The sequence below is a fragment of the Bombina bombina genome, chromosome 2, assembly GCF_027579735.1.
Source record: "Bombina bombina isolate aBomBom1 chromosome 2, aBomBom1.pri, whole genome shotgun sequence".
NCBI lineage: Eukaryota > Metazoa > Chordata > Amphibia > Anura > Bombinatoridae > Bombina > Bombina bombina.
The window spans coordinates 865,408,878-865,418,877 of record NC_069500.1 but is presented as its reverse complement, the minus strand read 5'-3'; the positions used below and the strand labels follow the sequence as shown (position 1 = coordinate 865,418,877).

The following is a 10,000-nucleotide window of genomic DNA, read 5'->3' as shown; positions in this document are numbered from 1 at the left end:
CTATAAGACGAATACATTTTGACTAAAAATGCCAACATTTACAAAATGCAGCAGTGTTAAGGCATGTGAAACCCCAAATTTTTATTTCATGATTCAGATAGAGCATGCAATTTTAAACAACTTTCTAATTTATTTCTATTATCACATTTCCCTTGTTCTTTTTGTATCTTTTTTTTTATTTTTTTGAAAAGCAGGGGAGTATGCTTAGAAGCTGGCCCATTTCTGGAGCTCTATGTGGCAGCAGTTTTGCAAGAATATTATTCAGTTGCTCTGTCTGAATCATATTTTTTGGATTTCATATCAATTAAATATCTATTGTGAAGGTTAAATACATAGTCCTGTCCATGTAATAGTATAATAATAATAAAAATAATATTAAACCTTTGAAACGTTTTATTGTTGCCATTTATGTACCTTTTAATATGGAAAAGAGTTTGGGGTTTTGTTTTTTAAATACTTAAGCCTTTTATAACTTTTGTGCATTTTGTTCAAGTCCCATCCATAACTGTGTGCATTGTGTTTTTTAGGTTTGCATGCTGTGCTCTGTCGGCTATCACCTCTTCTGCTGTCATCGTTCAGAGAAAACCAGCCGCCGCTGGATGGCATTAGATTACGCAGGAATTTCAATCGGAATCCTGGGTTGCTACGTCTCCGGAGTATTCTACGCTTTCTATTGTGACAATGTAGGTAATCTTTTTCATTTCTTTTTTTTTTTTTTTTTTTTCTACTTGCCATCCATTTCCTGGATCAAATCAATGAAGCCATCACATTGTTTTCCAGTGCCTCAGGCAATGATTTATTTGGTATTCTCTAAATCTGGAGCCTTATTTATCTTGCTAATGAGCACTGTTGGGAACTGAAGTCCACATAATTTACATGACTGAATTTCCATATAAAAAATAATCAGTGAAGGGACATTTGAACTCCTGGCTTCTGTGTGTCCTGTTAAACATGTGTTGCCAACTACAGCTGCAGCATGAGCGCTTACACAGCAGTACTTCAAAAAGAGTCTTTTTATGGGCTGGCAAAGGAACGCCAAGTGAGCCGTTTGAGGTTCATTAGCTGTAGACTTTGATTGGTGAACTAAGTGACTCGTGGAATGCAACTTGATTTTAAGTATATTAGCTAAATAGTACTGATCGCAGTATTCCACTGATATAGCTCTTAACTCTTGGGGTTAGATTCTTGACCTCTCCAAACATTTTAGGGCCTTTGTCCAGAATTCTGATTAGCATTTGCAATGTTTGATAGTGTTCAAAATGGTAGTTTTTTGTTTTACATTTTGCTCAAAGCCTATGGAAAGAACTTGGCACCCCTTTTCACATTTGGAAGCTCACACAGGGTAATAGCAGAACTGCACATCTGTCCTAAAGGTGATAAAAAAAACATCAATTCCACAGAGTTGCTATAATCATCCTAATTAACAGTGTAAGAGAAAAATGTCTGCCCCGGTTAACATGTTAAAGGAACAGATTTTAATAATATATAAAGTTTTTTTTATTTGAATTTCATGGCATCACTCTGGTAATAGAGGGTTAGATTTATATATCATAAGACAAGATATGCCCTATAGAACCTGAAAATGGTGGTGGTGCTTCATGTGTGAAGAAATATATCTCTATCTATCTATCTATATATCTCTATCTCTATCTCTCTCTCTCTCTCTCTCTTCTCTTCTCTTCTCTTCTCTCTTCTCTCTTCTCCTCTCTCTTTATTCTCTCTCTTTATTCTCTCTCTTTATTCTCTCTCTTTATTCTCTCTCTTTATTCTCTCTCTTTATTCTCTCTCTCTATTCTCTCACATCCAGTGCATCTATCTATATAATTGTTCTCCACAGAAAATGTTGGCAGTCGGGTGGCATTATGAAGTAGCAGGGTGGGGCAGTGTAATATTTTCTATTATATAATTTTCATTTATCCAAAGCACAAATTAATTGCATATTTTAACATTAATGTATTTAATGATCATTTGTAACATTTTTAATACTGGCTAATTTTAGCTTAATATTGGCTAAAATTTCAGCTGGGTGGTCAGCAAAATCAGACGGGTCGTGCACCTGCTAAAAATCTCCTGTGGAGAACACTGTGGGTGGATAGAGAGAGAGATAAATATATATATATATTTTTTTAAGTCACAATTCTCTGTGCAATTAAAGCAAATTGGAAGGATAGGAAAAAGATGTGAGAAAGCACTTCACACATATAAAATATCATCATGCAATAGATGCTCTAAAGCAGGGGAGTAAATGCTCTCGGAACACTGGTTTCTCAGCTTTGCATTAGATCTTTCTTAAAGGGACATGAAACCTAACATTTTTATTTCATGATTTAGATAGAACATACAATTTTAAACGGCCATTTTATTTCTATTATGAATTTAGCTTCATTCTTGTGATATCCTTTTATTTAATGAGCCGCATGCAGTACTGGGAGCTAGCTAAACTCATCGGTAAGCCAGTAATAAGAGGCATATATGTGCAGCCACCAATCGGCTGCTAGCTGCCATCTCCTGAGCCTACCTAGCTATGCTTTTAACAAAGGATATGAAGAGAACAAAACTTGATGATAATTGAAAGTTGTTTAGTTGTATGCTCTGTCTGAATCATTAAAGGACAATTTTATGTCCCTTTTTAAATAGACTGGATAAGTGTTGCATTAAAGGGCCTTTCATTTTAATGTCTCCTTTTATTTATATATATATATATATATATATATATATATATATATATATATATATATATATAATATTATTATTCTTAGTATATATCTGCAATTAAGAATGTAATTGGAAAAGATCTGCTTACCAAAGAAATGTCAGATGCATTTAAAACTAATTCCGTAAGCACAACTGCATTATTTTGCAGTTCAGGTACTTACCCCTTGAAAATCGAGTAGCTAATTAGGGCTCGATTTATCAAGACTTTCACCCCCATATGACTGCAGTTTCTCACAAGAGAACCTGCAGTCAGCATTTATCAAGCAGCGGTCTGATGACCGCTGCTTCCTAACCTTTTCTCCACCTCTTAAGTGGAGAATTTCAATCTCCCTGGGCTCGTCCAACCGGGGGGATTGACAGCTCCTGCCCACGCGTGATTGGCTGTGCACGGGATGGGGGGGCAGTGCTGCACGTGAGCGCAAAATAGCACTAGTGTGCAATGCTGAATTCGGGCAGCAGATTGCTGCCCGCCACAGGTCGAGCTGGGGCGGGCAGGGGCGAATATGTACACCCCTGACCGACCTAGCTTGATAAATCGAGCCTTTTAGGGTCAGAAATAAATGTGATTCTGCATTGTTAGTGTTATTGTGTATCATGTTACAAAATTAGGGTTCAGGATTCTGCACAGTGCTCTCCCTCTGCTTTTTATAATAAAAGCTCAAAATGTATTAAAATTAAATTTACATTTTGTTTTAACCATACAAAACTATTCTCTGCACATCTTAATTTTGATATTAATCTCCTTTTAACCTCTTAAGGACATATGACGGAATTTTTCCGTCATAAAACAATTGAGCAAACTGAAAGCTGTGTCCTTAAAGGGTTAAAGTGATTTTAAAGTCATTTATTTTCTTTGTAGCATCTAAAAGTAAGCTGCTTAAAAGGTAATACAAAAAGTTTTATGTCTGTAAAATAGATGTTGCTGTTGTGAGAAAAAAAAAATGAATTTATGCATGTGAGGTGTAACTGCTCATTAATAAAACCAGTGAGTTCTGCTTAGCAGCTTGAAGAGATACAGAGACATTGGGTCGAATCTAAAATATTTGCCAGCCTAGACTGGTTTTTCAGTCTGACGCTGGCAGGTGCAGCCCTCGTGGAATTGTATAAAAAGGAGCTATTCCTGCGAGTGGCGATGTAAAAGTTTGCAATGGACGACAAAATACACAGGGATAACCCGGCGTATATTTAAACTTTTGATATTACCCCTAGTTCAAATAAAATTATGCTGTTTTCAGTGCACTGTACCTTTAAAATTGCTGCTGTTTTCTTATGCCTATTTTTTTTTTCCTTTCAGAGTAATTAGTGTTTGAATAATTTGATATCCTTTAATTTGTGAGGAAAAAAAACTGAGATCTGTAGGGAGAAAATGCTTGCAGAATTACGCTAGGATTTGAGAGACCATATAAACCCATATAGCGTTCATGTTCCGTCCATTTTACGGAAAAAAAACCTTTGTATTTTGTACTTATAAGTAGGAATTTCAAGGTTTTTGCATATCCAGTGTACTTAAATTACGATTTATTCCAGTGTAATTTAAATACAAATTTTAAATGTTTCCATAAAATACAATTTTTGGTGAATGATGCTGTTACAATTTTTAATGCACTTTTTTTTTTTTTCCTTGTGTTATTCTAAGTGCATCATTATGCAAGCTTATTTAATTGGATGGTATACATACATTCATCCATATACATACACATATTTTCTCACAGATATATTTGGCGTATCAGGATACTAAATAATTTAGGTGTTCACTGATACAGGCTGAAAGGCAAGGATTGAAGAGGAATATTAGATTTACAGAAACACACTCAGAACTAGCTATAGTTTATAGCCCCCATTCAGATAATCTGCTCCCCTGACTGTGTCTAGTTAACCCCTTCAGACCTGACTAAGCACTGCAAGGTAAAAGAGACATACATTGTTTATTTAAAACGCCCTTAGCAAGACACCCTGTTTTCCAGTCTTATAGAATTCCACCAGGGGAATAAAAGTGCTGGGCATTATAGAATCACTGAGTACATTGTACAGCTTCAGCCACCTAGGAGCATGCTATACGGTTGTGTTGACCCCATCCTACCATAAGAGAAGGGAGGAGCACAGCTATAATTTCTTTCATTCATTTTTCATTTAAACTTTGAGCTGCACTTTCATAATACTTTTAAGACCTTAAAGGGACAGTCACCATCAGAATTTTACTTGTTTAAAAAGATATAGTCCCTTTATTACCCATTCCCCAGTTTTGCATAACCAACACAGTTATATTAATACGCATTTTACCTCTTTAATTACCTTGTATCTAAGCCTCTGCAGACTGTCCCCTTATTTCTGTTCATTTGACAGACTTGCATTTTAGCCAATCAGTGCTCACTCCTCTGTAAATTCACATGCGTGAGCTCAATGTTATCTATGAGACACATGAACTAATGCCCTCTAGTGGGGAAAAACTGTCAAATTTCATTCATTAATTTTAAACTTTAAGACTTAAACCCCTTCACTACCAGGACTTTAAGAGAAAAACTTGCTGTTTTCAGTGCACTGGTTCCCTTTTTTTTTTTTTTTAGATACTTTTGACCTTCTTCCTCTGAGGCTGAACTATGAATGGCTCCTAATTTTTTTTAAATAATTTTGATCATCCTTCCTCTGAGGCAGTCCTTCCCAAATTGTGTTAGTTTAAGTGTAGCGTTAGAAGTCTAAGGACTACTTCAAGTTAAAGGGGATACTAAATTAAACTTTTATTCAGAGTGTGGAATTTTATTTTTTCCTCCCATTTTCCGTCCTGATGTATCATGTGACAGACATCAGCCAATCACAGAATATTATACGTATACCCTGTGAGCTTGTGCACATGTTTAATAGTAAATTGGCGCCTCAAAGTGTGAATATAAAAATACTGAGCAAAATTTGATGATGGAAGTAAATTGGAAAGTGCTTTAAAACTGCATAATCTTTCTGAATCATAAAAGTTTATTTTGTCTTAAGTGTCCCTTTCAAAATTCACAGTAATTTGCTATTGTGTTGTTTTTTTTTATGATATATCTTTAAATGATTTTGTTTTTTCCAGTACTGGCGTCAGGTATATTTAATCACTGTCCTGGCAATGATCCTGGCAGTGTTCTTCGCTCAGATTCACCCAGAATACCTTACCCATCAGTGGCACAAACTGCGTTCTGTTATATTTTGCTCTGTGGCGGGTTATGGAATCATCCCTACAGTTCACTGGATTTGGCTAAATGGAGGTGTGGGCGCATCTATTGTACAGGTATGCTTATAAAAAAAGTATTGTGCCAAGGCCTTGTAATTTGGGACGTTCACATTGCGTTGTTTCTAAAAGTAACATTATATTTAGTTTTTTTCTGTTTATGAATGCATTTACAAGGATTTAGTTAAATACCTAAGAGCTTACAAGTAAATTTTCATCTCATACAATGGGCAATGATGTTTAAAGGGACAGTCTACTCTGGCAAGGAGCAGATAAGAGTTCATTGTATGTGAAGCTGTTGCAGGAACACCCTTTTAAAACGGGCTGGTCTCTCTCCCACCTCCTTCACAAGGGAATTGATTTCTGCTGATGTTTCTTGTTTACATATCTTTTCTGTAAGCATTACTGCAATATTGATATTTTTAGTATAGGAAAATGTTTCAACAGACAAAAATAGCTGTTTCAAATGACCGAATAAAGTGATGAAGTGAGGCATGCACACATAAAAACTAATATTGAGAAAGTCCTCTAATGCCAGTTTTTGTAACTAGGTTCTTGTTTTAGTGGTAAGGGGTTTTATGTCCCTTTAAGCTTTGATAGGCAAGGTATGTTTAAGTCCAGTTACATCCATGTATTTTACATATCCATTTATTCCAGGTGTATTTACACAGAAAATTTTGCAACCTATGTGGCATTATAAAGTTGATTTGCAATAATTTTTTACGGGTAAACTTACCGTCCCTGCAGGCGAACAGGATCTCTCCACTTCTGAGGTGATGGAGAAGAAAAAAGAATCAGTTAATGCTTCTTAAATATGTGGACCAGGCTCGTATACCCACATAGCTGAAAAAATCTTAAATTATCCAGTGCACAGATTAATTGCATAATTTAAAGGGACAGGAAACCCCCAAATTTCAGCGCTACAGAATCTGGCGGCGCTATACAAATAAATAATAAAAATTTCCTTTCATGATTTGGATAAAACATACAATTTTGAGCAACTTTCCAATTTGCTTCCATGATCAAATTTGATTCATTCTCTTGTTACCCTTTGCTGAAGGAACAGCATTGCACTACTGGCAACTAACTGAACACGTCTAGTTAGCCAATAACAAGAGACAAATGTATACAGGCACCAATTAGCAGCAGCTCCCACTAGTGTAGGATATGTGCATATTCTTTTTCAACAAGGGATACCAAGAGAACAAAGCACATTTGAAAATAGAAGTGAATTTAAAAGTCTCTTAAAATTACGTGCTCTATCTGAATCATGCAAGCTTAATTTTGACTTTCCTATCCCTTTAACATAAATTGATTTAATGATAATGTGTGCAACAAACATTGTTAATATTTAATATTAGGTGATTTTAGCTTTCTATTGGTTACATTTTAGCTGGTTGGTCAGTAAATCAGACTGGCAAGAACACTCTAATTATAATGTAATAAAATGCTTAATCTGACTCTCCAACCTTTTCCATCTTAATATGGGAAGAGTCCACAGCTGCATTCCTTACTTGTGGGAAATACTGAACCTGGCCACCAGGAGGAGGCAAAGACACCCCAGCCAAAGGCTTAAATACCTCTCCCACTTCCTCATAACCCCAGTCATTCTTTGCCTTTCGTCACAGGAGTTTGGCAGAGAAGTGTTAGAAGATTTTGGAGTAGTCTCTTATGGAGGGTAGTACTCTTCGAGATGGGACTGGAGTTTTAAAATAGTCCTGTCAGCCTCTCAATGAGAGCATGGATGAAAGTTAGAGTCCGGAGATGCAGGTAGAGTCTTTCTGAGAAACCATCCCGACTCATATTAACAGCTCCTTAGGCAATCATCGTTAACGAGTTTCGCTGCCTGTTTCTTCACTCAAGTCCATGTCAGAAGCGATGCTATTATCTTTCACACTTGAAGGGCCGTGTTCCTGTTCCACGGCGTAGATTCTGGTAAGATCGTTTCATATTTTATACATGTATGATAACGCTAGAAGACAGTGTCACAGTAACTCCTTTTATCTGTATAGAATCAAGGGTTACTATCTCCTTAGGGGGATTATTGAACAGGAGGGAATAATCTTATATGTTGTATTTTATGCTGCTTTTATGTGTGAGATGTTATGGGCTCATAGGCTGTTATGGAATATACAGGTTTCACTTTCACTTTGAGAGCCATGCAGCTTACAAGCTTGGCGCGCTTTCTCATAGCAGGGACGGTCCTGCATTGTGCACCATGTGATTCATTCCCTTTTTCCTGACCGGGTGTCAGAGAGGAGTCATAAATCTCTGTACTAAAAAGAGAAAAAGTATGGAACAGCGCTTGTACAGCACAAATAATCAGAGGAAGGATAAAGTTCTAGTCACATTAAGTAAAGTTAATAAAATAGATATTTATTGCCACTTATAAATATAACTGCTGTTTAGCAAATTAATACTATTTAAGTGACCGGTCACTATTAAAAAATAAAAACTATATGTACAGGAATATAACCTGTTTTTTTACACTATAAATGTGTATTGTCACAATTTTAAAAATCACCATTCATAAGTGTTTTATATATATATATATATATATATATATATATATATATATATATATATATATATATATATATATATATATATATATATATATATATATATATGTATGTGTGTATATATATATATATATCTATATATATATATATATATATATATATATATATATATATATATATATATATATATATATATATATATATATATATATATATGTAAAATTCAAGATGACTGTTGATAGACAGACTATCAACTTTTTGGACCTAACGGTCTTTAAAGATGCACATCAACTGGGCACTACACTATATTAGAAACAAACTGATCGTAACTCCATATTGAGAGCAGACAGTTGCCACCCTCCTGCCCTTCTTGAGGGCATAGTTAAGTCTCAGTTTATAAGAACAATGAGGAACAATTCAGACGCACACACCAGGGTCTCCCAACTGTCAGGAGTGGGTGAGAGATTTCGCGAAAGGGGATATAAACCATCTACTATCCAAAATACCATGACCACAGTATCCACACTCACCCAGAATGACCTGATTAAACCTACACAGAAGAGAGACACAAGCAACAAGTTGATTATGTCTACAACATTTACCCCAGCCACAAAGAACACAGGACGAATTTTACATCGGCATTGGCCCATAGTGGCATCAGATCCAAAATTAACATTCACTCAACAGCTACAACCTATGGTGGGATTTTGGAGGGGTACCAATCTTAAGGACCTCCTTATGCGAACAGATCACAAGTCTAGTTACACCACTGGGGCTACAATCAACATCAAAGGCTCATATAGGTGCTTAGGCTGCACAACCTGCAACGGTCTGCTTAGCACCAAAACCTTTCATCATCCACACACCAATAGGAGATATGTGATTAAACATTCCATCACGTGTACTACTACACATGTAGTCTACCTCCTCTTTTGCCCATGCTCGTGCTTCTATGTGGGTAAAACCACAGGCACGTTACGTGAACGAATGGCAAACCACAGGCATGCAATAAGATCTGCACTGAAACAAGGGGAATCGGAACAACCAGTAGCACGTCACTGTGCTAAACAAGGTCACTCAGTTTCTTCGATACGGTACATCCTTATTGATCATATTCCCCCATTGGACCGGGGAGGAGACAGGAGCAAGATACTGCTCAAACGCGAAGCTCAGTGGATTTACAAACTGGGAACCATCCATCCAGGTGGACTAAACACTACCCCAGATTTTAAAAATCTGGTTTGACCCTACAAGGCAGTGCTACGTACCTGGGGTATAACCCAGGGTCATTGTGGCTACGTGTAGCTTCCAGCCACATTGCTCTAATGAGGTTTGTTGGCTGGTCGCTTACGACACACCCTAATGGGGGTAATTGCCCTCAATGGGGTAGTGGAAGCCTGGGCCCTGAGGTATAATTACCTACCCATGCACTTTAAACCTTGGAGGAGGAAGCCATCAAATTACCTCTAAAATCGAGGGTGTAACAGGATGGACAATCTTTATGTGTCTATACTTGGCTGTCTTTAATAGACCAAGTTGCATTTTATCTGCAATTATGATT

At 36.5% G+C, this 10,000-nt stretch overlaps 1 protein-coding gene across 2 annotated transcripts in view; it reads left to right on the top strand.

Moving 5' to 3' along the window:
* Positions 1 to 10,000, top strand: part of PAQR3 (progestin and adipoQ receptor family member 3) — a 50,055-nt gene that overhangs the window by 10,651 nt on the left and 29,404 nt on the right. For both annotated transcript variants that reach the window (XM_053703193.1, XM_053703191.1), the window contains exons 3-4: positions 528 to 683; positions 5,780 to 5,977. In XM_053703193.1, coding sequence (XP_053559168.1) covers positions 528 to 683; positions 5,780 to 5,977 — 354 coding nt within the window. The remainder of the gene's footprint in view (positions 1 to 527; positions 684 to 5,779; positions 5,978 to 10,000) is intronic.